General features: G+C 37.3%; 2 protein-coding genes across 2 annotated transcripts; both read left to right on the top strand.

Moving 5' to 3' along the window:
• Positions 1-4,826: 4,826 nt before the first annotated feature.
• LOC126631777 (uncharacterized) lies at positions 4,827-6,039 on the top strand. The gene is made up of 2 exons (XM_050301912.1): positions 4,827-5,049; positions 5,210-6,039. The coding sequence occupies exons 1-2, from the start codon at positions 4,900-4,902 to the stop codon at positions 5,834-5,836; spliced, it is 777 nt and encodes a 258-aa protein (XP_050157869.1). The 5' UTR covers positions 4,827-4,899; the 3' UTR covers positions 5,837-6,039.
• Positions 6,040-19,942: 13,903 nt separating this feature from the next.
• On the top strand, positions 19,943-21,369 carry LOC126631245 (uncharacterized). Its single transcript, XM_050301418.1, has 2 exons — positions 19,943-20,489; positions 20,639-21,369. Exons 1-2 carry the CDS (start codon positions 20,340-20,342, stop codon positions 21,263-21,265), a joined length of 777 nt encoding a protein of 258 aa, XP_050157375.1. The 5' UTR covers positions 19,943-20,339; the 3' UTR covers positions 21,266-21,369.
• Positions 21,370-21,633: the final 264 nt, after the last annotated feature.

The raw sequence follows: 21,633 nt of genomic DNA, 5'->3' as shown, positions 1-21,633 counted from the left end.
CTCAATCTGTGGAGCCTGATTTATCCAAATGAGTTGTTCATGCAAAAAGCGCTCAATAGGTATGGGAAGATTTTAAAGATCAGTTCTCACAAAAGAATGCACCAACAATTTATCAAATCCAGAAGTTCATCACATCTCTCTCTCAAGGTTTCATGACAGTCTCGGCTTAATTTACAAAACTTAAAGGCCTTTGGGATAAATTAGAGACTTATCGACCTCTTCTCATCTGCGACCAGACAAAGGCACATAATGAACGAATAGAAGAAGATCGAATGATGCAATTTCTCATGGGTCTTAAAGGTGTCTATAGTGGAGTTTGAAGTAATATTCTCATGATGGCACCCTTGTCTAAAGTTCGTCAAGCCTACTCACTCGTTATTCAAGACGAAACACAAAGACAAATGTCTTTGGGATCGAGTAAAAAAAATTTCCATCGCTGCAGCCGTTCAAAGTCGATCAAACCATTCCTTCAACAATTCCAAAAATCTCCGTTGTGAATACTGTGATAAAGACGGACATACAATTGATAATTGTAGGACTCGAAAATATCATTGCAAGTTTTATGATAAAAGAGGCCACACAGAAGATAGATGCCGATTTAAAAATAGGACGAATGGAGGAAGTCAAGGGAGCCACAAAGCACAGCAGCGCAGTTTCCAAAACAGCAGCAACCCACGTGCTGCCCATGTCTCTTCTCCTACTGCCAATGCAGCGGTTGGGCCCCCCACTGCTGCAAACACAGCACCAGTCATCCCTCAAACACAAATGCAGCCTTCATAGAACCCGTTGCAATGACTTTCTACAGACCAACTTCAACAATTGGCTCAATTTGTGTCCATGATGAATTTAAACAATACCTCTGGTAATAACAGTGTTTATGCGAATGCAGCAGGTCTGTCTTCTTTTACTGTTGCATCCATTAATTCTGTATATACTCAACCTTGGATTTTGGATAACGGGGCTACCAACCATATCATTTCAGATTCTTCACTTTTCACCACAAGCACATCTTCACCAATACTCATTGTTAAATTACCCACTGGATCTTCAGCCACAATTACTTCTACATGAACCGTACCATTCAATTCAGATATTACATTAAACAATGTTTTATGTATTCCTTTTTTTCACTTAAATCTCATGTCTGCCAGTCAAGTCACTGACTCTCTAAATTGTTGTGCCATTTTGTTTCCCACTTTCTGTGTCTTGTAGGACTTGGCTACGAGGAAGATGATTGGATCGGGTAAGCAATGTGATGGTCTTTATTACATGTCCCTGTTGCAACAGACTCCTCTCTTTTGTCAAGTTTCCCATTCCTCCAATTTGTGGCATATGCGACTTGGACATCCTTCACCTACCCGCTTTAAATTAGTATTTCCTTCATTGTCTTCAAATAATTTTTCTTTCGATAATAATTGTACTATTTGTCCCATGGCTAAACAAACCAGGCTTCCATTTCCTTTAAGTTCTATATCAACTCATGCTCCATTTGATTTGTTACATTGTGATATATGGGGTCCTCATAGAGTTCTCACACATTCGGGGGCTCGTTTTTTTCTTAGCATTGTTGATGATTTTAGTAGGTGCACATGGGTTTTTTTTATGCAACATAAATCTGAAACTCAACACCTTTTAAAATCTTTTGTTACTTTTCCTCATACACAATTTCATGCCAATATAAAAGCAATAAGGGTTGACAATGGGTCTGAGTTTTTGTCCATGAATTTTTTTTTCCAAACCAATGGCATTGAATATCAACGCACATTTGTCTACACTCCACAACAAAATGGCATTGTCGAACGTAAGCATCGTCACATTCTCACCGTAGCACGTAGCTTACGCTTCCAATCTCAGGTACCCCTTTCTTTTTGGGGCGAATGTGTATCCACCGTTGTCTATCTTATTAACCGATTACCATCTCCTCTGTTATCAAACAAATCCCTTTTTGAGTTATTATATAAACGTCCGCCATCATTTGAGCACTTGAAAGTTTTTGGTTATTTGTGTTTTGCTACTGTTGTTCATCCTACCCATAAATTCGACCCTCGTGCTAAACGTTGTGTCTTTGTTGGCTACCCCACTGGTCAAAAGGGTTATAAACTATATGATTTGGAAAGTAAAAAAAATTTTGTAACCTGAGACGTTAAATTTACTGAAACGAGTTTCCCTTTTCACTCTATACCATCTTCCCTTTTGACCCCTACCATTCCCATCTGTGACAACGGGCCCCTCTCCATACCACCATATCTGCCAAATCTTGTTGACACCCCCCTCATATTGCCAGCCCTTCTTCCATCCCATCCGTCTCCCTCAAACATCTCTACCCCACGGACCCTACCATCTAATACTACCCTTCCTGACATGCTCCCATCACACATCCATTTTACTTCTCAAAGTCCACCCTCCCCACTCACTGTCATGCCAACCTTTCTCACTTCACCATCCACTGACATGTCTGCTTTATCCCCTGATCTCTCCCATCCTTCAGCCACCACGCCAGCTCAGCCACCCACTCCACCTCTCCCACGTCAGTCTCTCTGTCCTAAACAACTTCTGATATGGCATAAAGACTATCACGTGACTAACCAGGTCAGTCTCCCCCTTGGCGCCTCGTCCTTCCTCAGGTACTCGATACCCTCTTTCTAATTTTCTTTCTTATTCACGCCTTTCTTATGCCCATTGTGCTTTTTTGGCTAACATTACAGGTCCCACTGAACCTACTTCTTATGCCCAGGTTATCCTTGATCCTAATTGGCGACATGCCATGCATATAGAATTAATGGCTTTATAGCACAACAATACATGAACCATGGTTCCCTTACCTGTAGGACATAAACTCATTGGCTGCAAATGGGTCTATAAAATTAAATACAACTCTGATGGCACCATTGAGCGGTATAAAGCTCGTCTTGTTACAAAAGGATACACTCAAATTGAGGGCATCAATTATCAGGAAACATTTTCTCCTACTGCCAAACTCACCACTCTTCGTTATCTCCTCATGGTTGCCAGTGCCCGTCATTAGTTCATTCACCAACTGAATGTTCAGAATGCTTTTCTCCATGGTGATTTGCACGAGGTTGTTTTCATGGAACCCCTTCCTGGTCTTCGCCGACATGGGGATAACATTGTATGTCGGCTTAACAAATCTCTATATGGACTAAAACAGACCTCTAGAAACTGGTTTTCAACCTTTTCACTCACTATTCAGAAAGCAGGTTATCAACAGTCAAAAGCTGATTATTCTCTCTTTACCAAGGCTCAAGGTACTTCATTTACTGCAGTCCTTATCTATGTAGATGAAATACTTCTTACATGAAATGATCTTCAAGAGATGGAACACCTCAAAACATTTCTTCTCACACGCTTCTGCATCAAAGATCTTGGTGATTTGAAATATTTTTTAGGCATTGAATTTTCTCGCTCTAAGAAAGGCATTTTCATGTTTCAAAGAAAATATGCATTAGACATTTTGCAAGATTATGGACTTATGGGAGCACGCCCAGACAAGTTTCCAATGGAACAAAATTTGAAACTCACTCCCACTGATGGAGCATTGTTAGATGATCCCACCAAGTACAAAAGACTAGTCGGACGATTGATTTATCTTACTGTCACTAGGCCTGACATAGTCTTTTCAGTTCGCACATTGAGTCAATTCATGCATGAACCTCACAAACCTCATTGGGATGCAGCTTTATGAATTCTAAAGTACATCAAAGGTACTCATGATCAAGGTTTGTTATTCCCTATCTCTGACAATCTTGAGTTAAAAGGCTTTTTGTGATTCCGATTAAGGAGGTTGTCGAGCCACAAGAAGGTCAGTTACAGGATATTGTATTTTTCTTGGAAATTCTCTCATATCATGGAAATCCAAGAAACAAGACAATGTTTCTCGATCATCTGCAGAAGCCGAATATCGAGCTATGGCCAACACATGTTTAGAGTTAACTTGGCTACGTTATATATTGCAAGATTTAAAGGTTCCACAAAAGGCTTCCACATCATTATTTTGTGACAATCAAGCTGCCCTATATATTGCAGCTAATCCTATTTTTCACAAGCGAACGAAACATATTGAAATTGATTGTCACATCGTTCGAGAAAAAATGCAAGCTGGAATGATTATTCCCTCACATGTACCTACTCGTTTCCAGTTAGCAGATTTATTTACAAAAGCCTTGGGAAAGATCAATTTGCGACACTACGCGACAAGTTGTGAGTTCATAATATTCACTCTCCAACTTGAGGGAGAGTATTAAGAAATATCTTGTAATATATTTTGTAATATATTTACCTAATATAGTTTATGTCAAATCCCACCGAAAGAGGGATACGATTTTCTAGGGCATTGATGTAGGGTTAATTGTTTGACCCAATGGTATTGTACTGTAAAGCTTATCAATGAGATACGAAAAATCATTCAGTCTGTTCTTTCAATTGCTTTGTCATTTAGCCATTTTAATAGTCACACTTTTTAAGACTTAGGGCCCTCATTTGACAATTATTCAAGTTGTCATTTCTTTTGAAATTAAAAACTCGTACACTAACTAGTTATAATTTTCAATATTGAAAACAAAAAATAGTATACTGAAAATAGTTATCAAACGAATTTTCCGCTTGTAGTTTTTTAAACAAAATGAAAAAATAGTTATCAAAAGTCCTATTAATAGTCAAGATTAATTAGTGGAAACCAAATTGGAATTTGGCTTCCAACAACCACTTTGATTATTTTTTCTTGGCCAGGGGTGGAGAAAATTGGAAGTCTTGAAGTTGAAAATTGTTACCAGTACTAGCTTCTGCATGTATAAATTAGAAGTTTAAAACCCACGTAATTTCACTCTTCCTCATTAGGTAGTCCTCTTTTATTGACGGCTAAAAATTACAGAAGTAAAAGAAATGGCAGGTTTATTCGACAAGCAGGCAGAGCTTTACTTGGAAGCAAGGCCAACTTATCCCAAGGAATGGTTTTCCATGCTGGCCGCTCTCACACCAAATCACTCCTTAGCTTGGGATGTCGGCACTGGCAATGGCCAAGCTGCTTTCTCTGTTAGTACTCCTCTTAATTTCCAAAAATTCCACAATGCACCGCTGTATTAGACGACTAGATTTTGACACTCAAATCCAACACCGTTGGATCACATACAACGGTGCACTGTAGAAAATAAGAGTACTAAATTTTGTGATGTGTGTGTTTTTACTTTTGCAGCTTGGAGAGCATTATGAGCAAGTAATAGGAAGTGATATCAGTGAGTCCCAATTGAAGCTGGCACTCGAACATCCTCGAGTTCGTTACGTTCACACCCCGATGACCATGTCTGACGACGATTTGGTTGAGTTAATAGGGGGTGAAAACTCAGTTGATTTGGTGACCGTGGCAGTGGCCGTGCACTGGTTCGACCTCCCAAAGTTCTACTCGGTCGTCAAGCGCGTTTTGCGTAAGCCAGGAGGCATAATTGCAGTTTGGAGCTACAATGCCATCGTGACAGACCCCGAACAAGACGATTTATTGAAGCATTTTCGTGAAGCCAGTAAACCCTTTTGGGACCCGAAGACGGAGTACGTGTGGGAAGGGTATAGGACACTTCCATTTCCATTTGAAAGTGTCGGTTTGGGTTCTGAAGGTCAGCCTGTGCCACTGGAAATGCCAATGGAGATGTCATTTGAAGCGGTGATGAGGATGTTCAGGTCATCCTCTGCATTCAATAAAGCTAAAGATCAAGGTGTGGATTTGTTATCACAAGAGGTGATTGAAAACCTTCAAAGAGCTTGGGGTGACCCTAACTTGGTCAGAAAACTTACTGCCAATACATTTATGCTTGCCGGAAAAGTGTAGGCTGTAATATTTTAGTCCGACATGTATTTCAAACTACTCTAGTATCTACAATGAAGAACTTTAACATTGATGCAAAGGGACGGAAAAAGTCCTAATAAGTTGGACTAATCCACGTCTTGTTATATTGGGAATGATTCATATGCATGATATCCTTAATTCTCATCATGTCAACATATTGGTTTTGGGTAATTCTTATTTTACTAGGTTTTCAAGCTTTTACACATTAAGTTTTTTTCATCTCAATGTAATACCTAATTTGAGAATTGCAAGACACTTTCATACATTCGTTCAACTTTCCGTGGGAACTTTTGTTAACACGTGACGTGGTGCTCACATGGACAACGACTGAGGGCCCAGGAACAAGGTGTGGATTTGTTAGTCATAAGGCACTTCCATTTCCATTTCAAAGTGTTGGTTTCGGATGCGAGGGGAATCCGTTGCCACTGGACATTCTGAAGAAGTTGTCGTTTGATATGTTTTAGAAGATGTTGAGGTAGATCTGTAGTCACTACAGCCAAGGAACAAGGTGTGGATTTGTTAGCTGAAAAGTGCCTGGGGTGGTTCTAAACTGGTCTGGTGTAAGGCTTTTATATGCTTGCTGGAAAAGTTATGCTGCGATATATTTGTGACAGGTTGAAGCCATTCCATGACAATTTAACAATATTGGTAGTTACTACCAGTGGTGGATCTAAGAATTTATTTTTGGATAGGCAATGTTCAAGAGCTTCCTAAATTTAGCTTAAGTTTCAGAAACGCTCTTCTAATACATTTTTAATGGCTAGCTTGTTGTGAAATTAAGCTTAACCCTTCCTCTTAAGATAGATAATATTGTTTATTAAAAAAAAAACTCATAAAACGAATATTCAATCATGCATGAGTTCTGAGCTAGCTACAATCAAAACTATGAACATAGAAATTTGCCGTACATAATCTGGAGACAGATCGAAAGAGTGCTGCAAAAGAGACACTAGCATAATTAACTCTAATGTCAAACTTCAGCATGTGTTAATTAGTCAAATTAATTAATGTACATGGCCATAAACCCTAACCTAAGACTATTCAAACAGAATTGTCCTTTGCTTTCATGTAGTCTTTAGTTTTGAGAGTATGAATTTTACACACGAAAAAAAAAGAATGTTGTATGTGCTTACAAGTAATTGTATTATTCCTCATTGTCAATTAGTGTTATGGTGAAATCTCAAATTCCTTCATGATATCAGAGCAAGTCGTCCCGTATGTGAAGTCTAATGGCTACACTTGCTCCAATCATCCAATTTGTATTGTCCACTTGTAAGGTTTGAAAATTCGCTATATGTGAAGGAGCATGTTGAAAATATGAATTCTACATCGAAGAAAGAAGTGACTTTGCATGTTCATATTTGATAACTAATTTTAATATTTTGTTTTTAGTTTAATATTTAATCTTAATTAGTCTAAACCAAATTGGACTTGGCCTTCCAACGACAATTTTAATTCATTTTTCTTGGCCTTGGGCCGGAGAAAATCGGAAGTCTTGAAGTTGAAAAGTATTACCAGTACTAGCTACTAGAAAAGATTCACAGTTAATTTGGGTACTTCTTATATTACCAATTAGTTTATGATAGAATTTCAACTTAGTTCACTTACAAGGTCCGTTTGGTAACATTTCAGTTTTATTTTTGCCAAAAATTGAAAATTCGTTTAGTAACTAATTCAATTTTCAATATTGAAAAAACAAATAGTAATTAAACGAGTTTTTTTTTTTAATTTTATTAAACAAAATGAAAATTAAAAACAAAACGTCTTTGTCAAATGTCCCTTCAATAATTAACAAAATTTAGTCGAAGCCAAATTGGACTTGGCTTTCCAACAACAATTATAATTCATTTTTCTTGGCCTTGGGCCAGAGAAAATCGGAAGTCTTGAAGTAGAAAAGTATTACCCGTACTAGCTATTAGGAAAGATTCACAGTTAATATGGATACTTCTTATATTACCAATTAGTTTGTGATAGGATTTCAACTTAATTTATTTATAGGGTCGTTTGACAATATTTTAGATTTTATTTTTGTCAAAAATTAAAAATTCGTTTAGTAACTAATTCAATTTTCAATATTGAAAAAACAAATAGTAATTAAACGAGTTTTTTTTTTTAATTTTTAATTTTATTAAACAAAATTAAAATTGAAAACAAAACGTCTTTGTCAAATGTCCCTTTAATAATTAACATTAATCAGTCGAAACCAAATTGGACTTGGCTTTCCAACAACAATTATAATTTCATTTTTTCTTGGCGACTGGAGAAAATTGCAAGTCTTGAAGTTTGAAAAGTATTACCAGTACTAGCTAGTAGCCATCAGGAATGATTTACAGTAAATTTCTGCATGTATAAAATTAAAAAGTTTAAAACCCACATAGTTTCACTCTAGCTAGTCCTCTCTTATTTAAGGCTAATACATTGTATGAACATGAACACAAAGATACAATATGATACAACGAAGATATATCAAATTTTAAAAAACAAAAACACGATATGACATGAATATAATGTTGAAAATATATACAAAAAATTAAATATACCTAAAATATTATAAAATAAATATTCAAATTTATTACTCAAGTACAAATTTATATTATTAGACCCAAACCTTCAGTTATGTACTTATGTTGGCACATCTACAATTTAGTTATTAAATTAAAAGAAAACCAAGCAATGCCAAAGTCATCCGAGAAAGCAAAACTGATGTGCGCAATAATTACAAATAGAAACTAAATAATATTAAACCATCACCGGATGTTCTAGCAGTTGGGAATGAATTTCACACAGTATGTCATGAGTTTGATTTTTGGTGCTCATAAGTTACACGATGATGGTTAGGGAAAGATTAAAATGCCTCTGTGAGTTTTTCCAACTGTTGAAAAAATAGATTGTTGGGGCGAAGAACTAAATAATATTATAGTTTACATGAGGCCACCACCACATATAATATATAGAATTTTTTTTACTAAAATCTTATTCCTTTTCAATTTTTGTCACATCCAACTCTTGACTTCGCCGTAACACGATATTGTCCGATTTGGGCTCCGGCCACGCCCTCACGGTTTTGTTTTTGGAAACTCAGATGAGAACTTCACCCATGCTAGAATTGATCTCGATCGAACTCACTTAACTTCGGAGTTCTGATGAAACTCGAAGTCAGTGAGTTCCCAAAATGCCTCGTGCCATATGGAGGTGGGCATGTACATATAAGGCACATCACCCTCTCTCCGTTGGTCGATGTGGGATGTTACAATTTTTTTATCAAGATCCTTATATTTTAATAAACGTTATTAATTATTCCAATAATAAAATAATTTTTATTTCTAAATATATTCATTTAGTGTTAGAAATGTTAAACTTGATATATTCATATTTAAGGCTAAATTTTTTTATCATACACTTTTATTTTTAGTTTGTACCCATTTTTAATTTGCAACCCTTTTTTAATTTGTACCCATATATTAATTCCTTTTTGTGCCCATATTTTTTTAAACTTTTATTTGTTTTTGTACCCATCTTTTTAATTTATTTGTACCCATTTTAAAATTTTCTAAATGTACCCATGCTAATTATATGTATTTATTTTATATTTTAGAATATATCAATAGTTATTTTAAAAAAAATGTTAATTATTATGTGGGTACATTATTATTATTATTATTTTTTTTTTTTTTTTGCTATACTTTTTGTGAAGAACAATATTACTCTAAAATTGATTTTTAACTATTTATTATATTTAAAAAAATTATTTGAATTTGTTTAGATTTCATAATTTGTGGGACATTAAATGCATGAGTTAAATCTCTTAAATGATGCTAAGGATGTCACATCCCGGCCCGGGATGGATCACTTCCCGGGCCCGCTCCACCACCGTAGCACGATATTGTCCGCTTTGGGCTTACCATTCCCACACAGTTTTGTTTTTGGGAACTCACAAGCAACTTCCCAGCGGGTTACCCATCCTGGGAGTGCTCTGGCCTCCTTCTCGCTTAACTTCGGAGTTCCTACGGAACCCGAAGCCAATGAGCTCCCAAAAGACCTCGTGCTAGGTAGGGATGAGAATATACATTTAATGATCACTCCCCTGGGTGATGTGGGATGTTACAATCCACCCCCCTTAGGGGCCCGACGTCCTCGTCAGCACACTTCCGGCCAGGGATTGGCTCTGATACCATTTGTCACATCCCGGCCCGGGATGGATCACTTCCCGGGCCCGCTCCACCACCGTAGCACGATATTGTCCGCTTTGGGCTTACCATTCCCACACGGTTTTGTTTTTGGGAACTCACAAGCAACTTCCCAGCGGGTCACCCATCTTGGGAGTACTCTGGCCTCCTTCTCGCTTAACTTCGGAGTTCCTAGGGAATCCGAAGCCAATGAGCTCCCAAAAGGCCTCGTGCTAGGTAGGGATGAGAATATACATTTAAGGATCACTCCCCTGGACGATGTGGGATGTTACAAAGGACCTTGATCAAAATATTTAAACAAACAAGGTTTCAACATAACAATTAAGTTGATTAGGGACCGGAACCAAAATGACTCCATTATAATTTATATTATACTAACAAATTAAGTGAGAGAAAAGCCAAAAAAATAGAGAAAAAAAGAATGGCTCACCACCAAGGGGTGGCCATATTTCACACAATTCATTCTAGGTTCGATTCTTGGCGCTATGACACGTTGGTGGCTAGGGGAGGCTGAAATGTCTATGTAAGTCTTCTCAAGCTCCGAAAAGATGGATTACTGTGACTAAGCCACTAGCTGACCTCATTTTCAAGAAAAAAAAAGGTTATTTAGATATAGACCCTTGCAACTCTTATTTTCTAGACAAAAACCCACCTAGTTATAAACATCCAAATAAAACCCACATTTAAAAATAACTGCCAAGTATAGAAGTAATTGACCTATTATTACAAAATATTTACAATATGCACCACAATATTCAAAATAAAATCAATAAATGTTATACTCACCTTAATTACAATGAAAATATAATTATTGCACATATTATTACCCCTAACACACACATATATATGTTCATATGTATATATTACTACCATAAGCTCAATATATATATATACACACACACATACATACATATATAGTTTACATATATGAACGTATAGTAGTACTATATATATAGTTTAGCTATATATATATATATATATATATATATATATATATATATATATATAATACTATACGTTCACACACACACACACATATATATATACATATATACATATACATGCACAGTACTACACATGAGGCGTGCTGACCGTCACGTGAGGGTGACGTAGCCATGTACACAATGCGGAGGCGATAAAAATAAGAAATATACGAATAAATAAAAACCGAAAGCTACTAATGTGCACTAATAAGATACACGTGTAAATACACCTAATCAGAGCGTAAAAAGTCTAGGTGCAGTCCAATAGGACAAGTATTATATATATAGTACCATAAGATGTCCTACTAAATATATAATTGTTAGAACCGCTAAGATCCTCAAATGCCACCAACAACAAGTCTACCTAAAACCTAGAGGGGCGCAAAACAGAAAATGTGAGTAGGCAAAAACAAAGGTTTTGAAAACACATTTAACTTTCAAATGCTCTAACCCCTCACCGTAAAACTTGTATAATTTTTCCCAAAAATAGAATATAAATATATGCATATATATATATATATATATATATATATATATTCAAATCATGCTTCACATATCCATAATCATAAATATGCCATGCCAAGATATAAACAGAATAAGTACTCAGGTGAAAATAAATTTATGGAAAATAACACATTAGCTGGAACCCCTATAGAAGTCTGTACGGCTGAATTCATAGCTCATTAGTCCATCTAGCCGAAGTCACTGCAATTGACCTATACGGCACTACCCTGCACACGAGTCGGAACCACTGTAATGGTCTGTACGACAGGACTGGGTGTAATATAGTTATGCTCAGTGCTACTCTCTAATGATAGTTGTGCGATAAATCGCTAGTCACCTACGAGTCAGAACCACCTATCATGGTCTGTACGACAAGACTGTGCACCTAAATTGAATCCAATGTGAGTATAAGGTGTGGGAGGTGACGTTATATATACAGGCCTGTGTTATGTCTCTGACTAAATCGTTAACACCGGGGTGCAGCTTTATGAGCTCAATGTTTCTCAACTAATCACAACCGTTATTCACATTTACAATTCATATACTCACCTGGGACTTACCTGAGCATCCTCAGCACCACAATTATATATATATGCAAACATCATATGCATATGCTAAATGTAAATCATTTGGCATGGTAATTTAAGTCATAACTCATTTAAATGCGTTTTCTGGGAAAGATACAAAGCATATACATATATACTTAAAACCAAAAGCCCAATCATTGGTATGTCGAAGGGTCGTAGCCCCCGAGTCGCCCTTGACTGCGCTCATCCTCGGGATAAGTCTCCCCTATATGCGAAACAACTATAAAAACGTTAATTAAAGCACATAACCAATACTAACTAATAAGTTCTCATACATTGCTCAAATGAGGTATATAAATATACCAACATGACCTACACAACCTCACGAACATCCCCATATTTTTAGAAAAAATTTCCAACCACCTACGCTCAGGCACGTGCCATACACATTAACGGTAACCCTAACGGCGTTAGGGAATATTCTGTTAAATAATAGCATATACCGTTAAAACTAACCTGATACCATTAGAATATTCCCTCAAAGTTGACGGAATATTCGCTCGTCTTCTTCCTTCAACTCCGGTGACCGTCGCCGTCGCCGAAAAACTGGGAATTTGAAAAACCTTGATATCTCAATCATTTCTTAACCCAAAACTCATGAAATTGGTCTCAATTTAAAGCTTATAACTAGAAGAACACATCCTTACCAATTTCAAGGCTTGAAATCCACGAAAACTCGTCGGAGAAAGCTCGATAATCCGGCGAAAACTTAAAACTCGTCAAACTCGATTTCCCGACGTCCAAATCGCTTGGTTTTTCTTCTCCGAGCTTCGTGAGGATGATTCAAAGCTCCCTATGTCCTTAAAAAAATCCTAAAAACCTCACATTAATTAGTGCATGAATAGTGCATGAAATCTGGGGTTCGAGCTCTCGGGGTTTTTGAAGCCTTCACGTCCTAAAAATGGTATGGTTAAGATCCTAAGGTTACAAGGAACTCAACCATGGCCTCTAAAGGTTCGATCTGCAAAGTTTTGTGAGGGTTGGAGTTTGTCTGTATGGTTTGTACGGAAGAAGAAGAGAATCGAGAGGGAGGAGAAAGAGAGTACACGGGAATGAGAGATAGGGAGTTGGAGTGTGTGGTCCTAGTTGGTTACCAACCAACAAAACCATAAAACTTTAAGTCCTAATTGGTTCCCAAAATTTTTAAGGACTTAACGAATTGGTCCAAATCCAAAATTTAAATCACACCACACCATAAACACTCAAGGGCATATTTGACATTTCATGTCTAAAAATGTAATATTTCGGGACGGGCTGTGCCAATGATCAAACATATTAAACTAATTAATCTACCTATATTTAAATTTATGATGAGCAAATAACATATATTTTGTAGGTAAATTAATATTGAATCAAAAAACATTTTTTTTTCATTTTGTAGGTAATTTATTTTCCATGTATTATTTGACACACCCCGACCCGGAAAGTCCACTAGGACTCCGAATCGAGCTATGCTGGCGACACCTGGAAGGTGACAAAGCCATAAAGTGTGATGATGTGTAAAATATGAGTAAATTTAAAGCTAAAAGTATCTAAAGACCAGAGTGCGCTGTGAGCGGGAATGAACTCATTTCATACGCGATGTCAAAGTATAAGTAAATTACAGTAATATGGGTAAGGATCATACCCTCGGAGATAGCCACCTATATTGAGATTTGCCACGAATCCTAGTTGAGACGAACTTTCAGCAGCTAAAACCTGGAGGGGCGCAAAACAAGAAAACGTGAGTGGGGAAAAACAAAGCTTTTCAAAAATCATTTCTCTTTTCCAAAATAATAATAATAACCCCTCACCGTAAAACCCGTATAATTTCCCAGAAAATAATAATGCATACGTATATAGAAATCATGCTTGAGAATTGTGAAAACCAAGTATATGTCATGTTAGGTATTTCAACAATGAAATAAGTAAGCCAGGTGAAATAAATCAATATAAAATGATATGTCAACTGGAGTCATCTAACGTGACCTGTATGGCTGAATCTACAGCTCATCAATCAAATCCAATCATGCACACGAGTCGGAACCACCAATGTGGTCTGTACGACAAGTTTGGTGTAAATAAATACGCTCAAGTGCTACAATCACGCGAAGGCTGTGCGACGAATCGCATGTCACCTATGAGTCGGAACCACCTAATGTGGTCTGTATGACAAGCTGGCAACTGCCTTGGATCTAAGGTGAGCGTGTGGTGCAGGAGGTGAACGATCACGTGAAGGCTAGGCCCTGACCTCAGGCGGAGCACTAACACCAGGGTGTATGATATTAATCACTATGCAACTCATCATAATCATACACACTGCAATCACTACCATCAATATATAATCATCTCAAGCTTACCTGCTCGCTCGCAACGTCATACAATAATATGCATATCTATATAAATGCATATATTAAAATATAGTGCAATTGACATGGCATTTAAAAACGTAATTCCATTTAAAACGATTTCTGGGAAAACGTAAAGCATATATACGTATATATATAGAATAAGAAAAAGCCCACTCACCTGGAGTCCGCCCTAGAACTCCCTAGCACAAATATCGAGGCATCACGAACAATTGGCTCCTAGAACAATTATCAAACCATATCTCAGAATTCTTGTCAATAAAACACTTAACTTACATATCCTATTCGAGAAGATCCGTACATTGGATTCCTGATCCGTAAGTTTCTAAAATCCTCAAATATTATGTACTACAACATATCAAAGTTTAGAGGCGATCCAATGGTCGGATCATCGACTACGAATTATAATCGGGTGGAGGGACCTTAATGAAACCAGGTTCAAATGACGGAAATTCATCAATCGGACTTCAATAATTAAATCAGAGTATTCAAATTTAGCCTAGGAATGTCAAGGGACATCTCGGCCCAAGCGCCACCACAGGTAGCAGTCGGCCGCCCCGACTCGCCGGAAAATCCAACTATTTCTAAAAATTACCAAATTTCACAAAAATAAAGATCTCAGTGAGTAGAGCAACTTTCATACCTGTGACCATGGCCAATTTGGCCAGGAAATGCCTCGATTTCACTAAAACCCGTCGAAAACCCTAGGTTTGGGTGGTTCTTGATTCGACTCCAAAGCAATTCCGATGTCCCAACCAATGCATGAGCTTTGTTCCTGGCCTCAAGGGAAGTCTAATGGTGGTGGTAATTGAAGGGAATCATTTTGGAATTCACCGAAAAAGTGAGAAACTCGTTGGAACCACTGTGGGTTTATGGCTTCGATTCATGAATTTAGGTAAGAAATTTGGAAATCTAATACTACATATGTGTAAGACTCGTCAAGGGCTTTCCATGGACACTAAGATCACCCAAAATGGAGTTCGTACGAAGGAGATATGAGCATGTCAAGTTGGCAGGTCGGGTGGAGAAACCGAGTTTGGCCAGTTCTCTCCTTCTCCCTTCCTTCATTTCCCTCCATTTTCTTTTCTCTAATTGGTCACCCTCTCACTCCCTCATTTTCTGATTGAGCAGCGCCCACCTCCTTTCTCTCCTTTATCTCCTCTCCCAACCGACCATCACTATTTTCTTTTAATCTGGGCCACACACGTGGCACTCCAGATTTCTCTAAAAAAATGTGAAATTTTCTTGAAATTAATTAATCAACTAAAATGCCCTCAACTTTAAACATTAATATCTCATTCGTTAGAACTCCAAATTGCACTCCGTTTGCACCCTCGCGTCCGTAACGACGAGTACTACGAGAATATGCCAAGAAAATGAACCTTACATGACACGACATGGTAGTCAACAAAAGTCAACACTTTGACTTGAAGTGCATTTTCGTAAATTCACTTTTTGAAATTATAAAAATCATATTTTTAGGGACAGGCTGTTACAATTTATTGTAACATTCCACATTGCCCAGAGGAGTGGATCCTCTAAGCCTTATATGTATATTCTCATCTCTACCTAGCACGAGGCCTTTTGGGAGCTCACTAGTTTCGGGTTCCGTAGGAACTCCGAAGTTAACCAATTTTGCGCAAGAGCATTCCCATGATGGGTGACCTACTGGGAAGTTCTCGTGTGAGTTTCCAGAAACAAAACCATGAGGGCGTGGTCGGGGCCCAAATCGGACAATATCATGTTACGGTGGAGTCAAGCCTAGGATGTGGTGGTGGCTCGGGCGGGGATGTGACATTGTTACATATATTTGGCACATTTTATTATTATAAGATATATATACAAATAATAGGTAAAATAATCTTGAATAAAATACAATTGCTTTATTTTGTAAGTAAATTAAATTTGAATCAAATAACATTTCTTCAGTATGTAAGTATTTTATTTTGTATGTATCATCATATATATTGGGCACATTTTATTATTATATGTACAAATAATATGTAAACTAGTATTGAATAAAATAATAACATTTTTTTTACAGTTATATTATTTTGCATATATTTGGGTTTGCTTTATTATGTAGGTAATGACACACCTCGACCGAGATCAAGCCATGCTAGTCGTCACGTGAGAGTGATGTAGCCATGTCCACATTGCGGAAGTAATAGAGATAAGAAATATACGAATAATTAAAAATCGAATTACTAGAGTGCACTACTAAACAGGAATTGATAGGAGTTAGTTACAACAGTAAACACTCATAATTAGAGCATAACAAGTCTAGGTGCAGTCCAGTAGGACAAGTACTAGTTATACAGTACCAGGAATATCCTACTATTATTTAGGTAGGTCAGAACTGCCGACACCCTCAAGCCACCAACATCAAACTTACTTAAAACCTGGAGGGGCGTGAAACAGAAAACGTGAGTGGGGCAAAAACAAATGTTTTACAAAATCATTTCATTTATCAACATATCTAACCCTTATCTGTAAAACATGTATAATTTTTCCCAGAATCAAGATATAAGCATATACATAAATATGTATGAAATCATATCAATTCAATTCATGTATCAAATAATCATAATCATATATATATATGCCATGCCAATATATAATAGAGTAAGCAATTCAGGTAAAGATAATTTCATAGAAATATAACATGTGAGCCGGAACCCCTATGGTAGTTTGTACGGCTGAATTCATAGCTCCAAAAGTCACTATAGCCGGAGTCACTACTATGACCTATACGACAATATACTGCACAAGAGTCGGAACCAAACAAAAGGTCTATACGACAATAATGGGTGTAATACAATTATGCTCAATACTACTCTCACATAATAGCTGGGCAATAAATCGCTAGTCACCTACGAGTCAGAACCATAGATAAGGTCTGTATGATAAGACTGTGTACCTAAATTGGATCCAATATGAGCATATGGTGCGGGAGGTGACATAATAAACAGGCCTGTGTCATATCTATGGCTAAATCACAATCACCCTAAGTGCAGTTTTATGAGCTCAACATTATTCAATCACATATTACCTCATCGATGATTCACATAACCAAACACAACTTACCTGAGCTTACCTGAGCGTCCACAACACCACATTTATATACATACATAAAGCATCACATACCAATTCATGTATGAATTATAAACTTATATGCATGGCATTATGGCATACTATCATTTAAACAATTTTTTTTTGGGAAAATATCAAGTATATAATATATACTGAAAACCAAAAGCCCACTCACTGAGATGTCGAAGGGTCGTAGCCCTCGAGTTGCCCTTGGATACGCTCGTCCTCAGGATACGTCTCACCTATATGCGAATTGACTATAAAAACATTACTTTAAAGCACATAGGTAAAACTAGCTAATAACTTCTCATACAAAACTCAATTTTGGTATTTGAATATACCAACGTGACCTACACAACCTCACGAACATCGTGATATTTTTAAAATAATTTTTCTATGGCTTACGCGCCCTCACGCGCCGGGGAGGGCACGACCTCACGCGTATCATCTTCAACCTCCAGACGCCAGAACAGTGTTGCCTGCGCCGGATTCTGGGTAGACCTGTAACTGCCTTTTTCTCGTTCGTTTTTGCACAATTTTCCACAAAATTTTCACCAAAATTGCCACAAACTACGAGAAGAAGAAGATTATACCTCTTTGGAGCTTCAAATCCCTCGAAAACTCATTGGGAAAATCCTACCAAAACCGGCCACCTTCGAACCTCGTGATCCCGACGTTAAAACCGAGCCAATGAAGCACTCCGAGCTTCGTGAGAACCTCCTAGAGCTCGCTGTGAGCTTGGATTGTCCTAAAACACAACCATTCCAAAAGTTCATGAATAGTGCTCAACTCGGAGCTTGAGTTTTCAACGTGATATCGGACGAGTTCTTACCTGAAATGGGTACCTTTGAACTCGTAATGGAACAAAGAACACAATGGTGTGCTTCACACCTTCGATCTATGAAGATTTGGCTTGGTCCAAGGTTCTCCGTACGGAGGAGAGAGAGGAGAGAGTGAGTCTGAGAGAGAGAGAGACTACGGGAGATAGGAGAGAGAAAGGGTATGGATGTGTGAGTGGTTCCAAAATGCACACCAATCAAAACTCTTTAATCTTTTAGTTCTAATTGGGTCCAATTAGTTAGGGATAGAACTAATTGACCCAATTTCTTAACCCAAAATACAAACACACACTCGACGCTCAAGGGTAAATTCGTCTTTTCACAACCACGATAATTATTTCTCGAGACGGGCTGTGACAAGTAAATTATTTTGCATGAATTTTTATGTATATCAGGCATGTTTTTTTGTTGTTGTTATATGTATATATGTGTGTGTGAAATAATTTACCTACATTTACATGTAAAATATAATTTTATTGACTTAACTAAGCATGTATTACTACATTTATTAGCCATGTTTTATTGTTATTATATTTATGTAATTAATTTATTATTTTTTTATATTTGTAAAATCATTAATTCTCCCTTACAATTTGTATAGAATTAATTATGTAAATCAAACATTTAAGTAGGGATGTTTTGGGCATAAAAAAATTTTAAATGTGTAAAATCAAATGTAATTAATTAAGAGTGTTACTAAACCCACCCCATTATCTTATTTTCCCACCCACATTATAAATTCACCCACTATGAAATATTAAAAAATTAATATGTTATTTCTACACCAACCATTATTCCTAAAATAACCTTTAATATTTCTAAATTCTTGTTTGATTTAAAAAAATATTAAAAAGAAACAATTGACCTCTCATACTCGCCATCGAAGAGAGCGAAACAGGAGGGGGACGAGGAGAAAGAAGCAGGGGAAAGACAAAGAAAGGAGGGACTAACAAACTAAATGATCGGAGAGAGATGTGAGAAATAGGTCGGAGGTTGGATGTCTTTCTCCTAGTACTCCCCTTCGTGTAGGTGCATGTGCTCTTGAATCTGGTTATGTCCAGGTTGACTGACACGTAAGTCTCGGCCCCTCCCTCCTTCTTCTGCAATTCATAGTCTTAGTTCATTTCCATAATCCCTAATTCCATGAGTTGAATTGTGGCTTTTTATTTTATTTTATTTTATTTTATATTTTTTTTTATCAATGTTGTTGGAGATCTCCAACTTCCTTGATTCAATATTGATGAAGACGGGGGATAGAGAAATAGGGTAGTGAGGGGAAAAGTTTGCTGGGCCAATTTTAGTTTTTCTTTTTTCTTTTTTTATTATAACTACAAGAACATCATAATGAATTTATAAATAAGGGTCTAAAAGTCTTTTTAATAAGAGTAAATATATCATTAATTTTTTTATAAAAAAATGGGTGAAGAAATAAGATATTAGAGTGGACTTTGTACCACTCTTAATTAATTTGCTGATGTAAAATCTAGTAAATGAGTTTTATTTCAATAAAAAACTTATATCAGGTTTTAAATGAAAAAAATTAAGTTTCAGTGACTAAGACTTTCAAAAGAAAAAAAAAAAAGACTGGTTCAGCTGCTTCAGCATATCCCTTCCAAAAGCAAAAGCTCTCTCTCCGTTCTTCTCTGAACAGATCCCACCCAAAATACTATTGCTTCTTCTCCTTACCTGTTCTACTGTTCAAATCGTAACCCAGTTACCCAGCACCAGTAGCCAGCACACTTGCAGTTGCAGACAACGCAACCAACACAGTTGCAGACGACGGTCGACGGTGAAGCTCTCTCCCAGTCTTCTTGTCCTCTAAAAACGTATCCAGACAGTCGGATTCGCATATAGTAAGCGTATCGACGACATATCCAGAGGCCAACTAGTCAACGGACATACGTATCCGGCGCGTATCGGGCCGGAAATTACAGAAGTAAAAAAATGGAAGGTATATTCGGCAAGCACGCAGAGGTTTACTTGGTAGGAAGGCCAACTTATCCCAAGGAATGGTTTTCCATGCTGGCTACTCTCACACCAAATCATTCTTTAGCTTGGGATGTCGGCACTGGCAATGGCCAAGCTGCTTTTTCTGTGAGCACTTTCTCTTAATTTCCGAAACTTCCATAATGCACCGGTGTATTGGAAGACTAGATTTTGAAAGTCTCAGTTCAAACACCGATGAATCACATGATGAAAATAAGAGTACTAAATTTTGTGCTGTGTGTCTGTACTTTCTGCAGCTTGGAGAGCATTATGAGCAAGTAATAGGGACTGATATGAGTGAGTCCCAACTGAAGCTTGCACTCCAACATCCTCGAGTTCGTTACGTTCACACTCCGATGGCCATGTCCGAAGACGATTTAGTTGAGTTAATAGGGGGAGAAAACTCAGTTGATTTGGTGACCGCGGCAGAGGCCGTGCACTGGTTCGACCTCCCAAAGTTCTACTCGGTCGTCAAGCGCGTTTTGCGTAAGCCAGGAGGCGTAATTGCAGTTTGGGGCTACAACGATAGCGTAACAGACCCCGAACTTGACGATGTATTGAAGCGTTTTCGCGAAGCATGTAAACCGTTTTGGGACCCGAAGATGGACTACTTGTGGGAAGGGTATAGGACACTTCCATTTCCATTTGAGAGCGTTGGTTTGGGCTCTGAAGGTCGGCCTGCGCCACTGGAAATGCAAAAGGAGACGTCATTTGAAGGGGTGGTGAGGATGTTAAGGTCCTACTCTGGAGTCAATGCAGCTAAAGATCAAGGTGTGGATTTGTTATCACACGAGGTGATTGAAGAGCTTCAAAGAGTTTGGGGTGGCTCTAACTTGGTCAGAAAAGTTACTACCAAGGCATTTATGCTTGCCGGAAAAGTGTAGGCTGTAATTTTGGAATTTGAACTTTTAGTGACCGAAACCCTAATAAGTTGGACTAATCCACATCTTGTTATATTGGGAATGAATTACATGCACATGTTTCCTTATGTAAGTATATTTTTTTTAGCGTACCTGGTAAAAAAAAAACTCTTCTGGCACCACGTATTTGCTATACACGAGACTTCATCTTTTAAATTCATGATAAAAGTCCTAGAAACTTCTTTAAAATTCATATGAAAATTCACTCAAAATTGATTACTTACATTGATCTCTTAAAATTCTTCAAACTTTCTCTTAAAATAATCGGTTATCGTCGTAATTGATATTAGATCTCTTAAAATTCTTCAAAATTTCTGCTCTGAATCTCTAGT

The sequence above is a fragment of the Malus sylvestris genome, chromosome 8, assembly GCF_916048215.2.
Source record: "Malus sylvestris chromosome 8, drMalSylv7.2, whole genome shotgun sequence".
NCBI classification, from domain to species: domain Eukaryota; kingdom Viridiplantae; phylum Streptophyta; class Magnoliopsida; order Rosales; family Rosaceae; genus Malus; species Malus sylvestris.
Note: the sequence above shows the minus strand (reverse complement) of the source record. Positions and strands in the feature narration are given on the sequence as shown.

What these genes read in the sequence shown, in the direction of transcription:
- LOC126631777 (XM_050301912.1), top strand. Translation starts at nt 4,900, where the DNA reads ATGGCAGGTTTATTCGACAAGCAGGCAGAGCTTTACTTGGAAGCAAGG. An exon ending in ATGGCCAAGCTGCTTTCTCT is followed by an intron (nt 5,050 to 5,209) that starts GTTAGTACTCCT and finishes TTACTTTTGCAG; the next exon opens with CTTGGAGAGCATTATGAGCA.
- LOC126631245 (XM_050301418.1), top strand. Translation starts at nt 20,340, where the DNA reads ATGGAAGGTATATTCGGCAAGCACGCAGAGGTTTACTTGGTAGGAAGG. An exon ending in ATGGCCAAGCTGCTTTTTCT is followed by an intron (nt 20,490 to 20,638) that starts GTGAGCACTTTC and finishes TACTTTCTGCAG; the next exon opens with CTTGGAGAGCATTATGAGCA.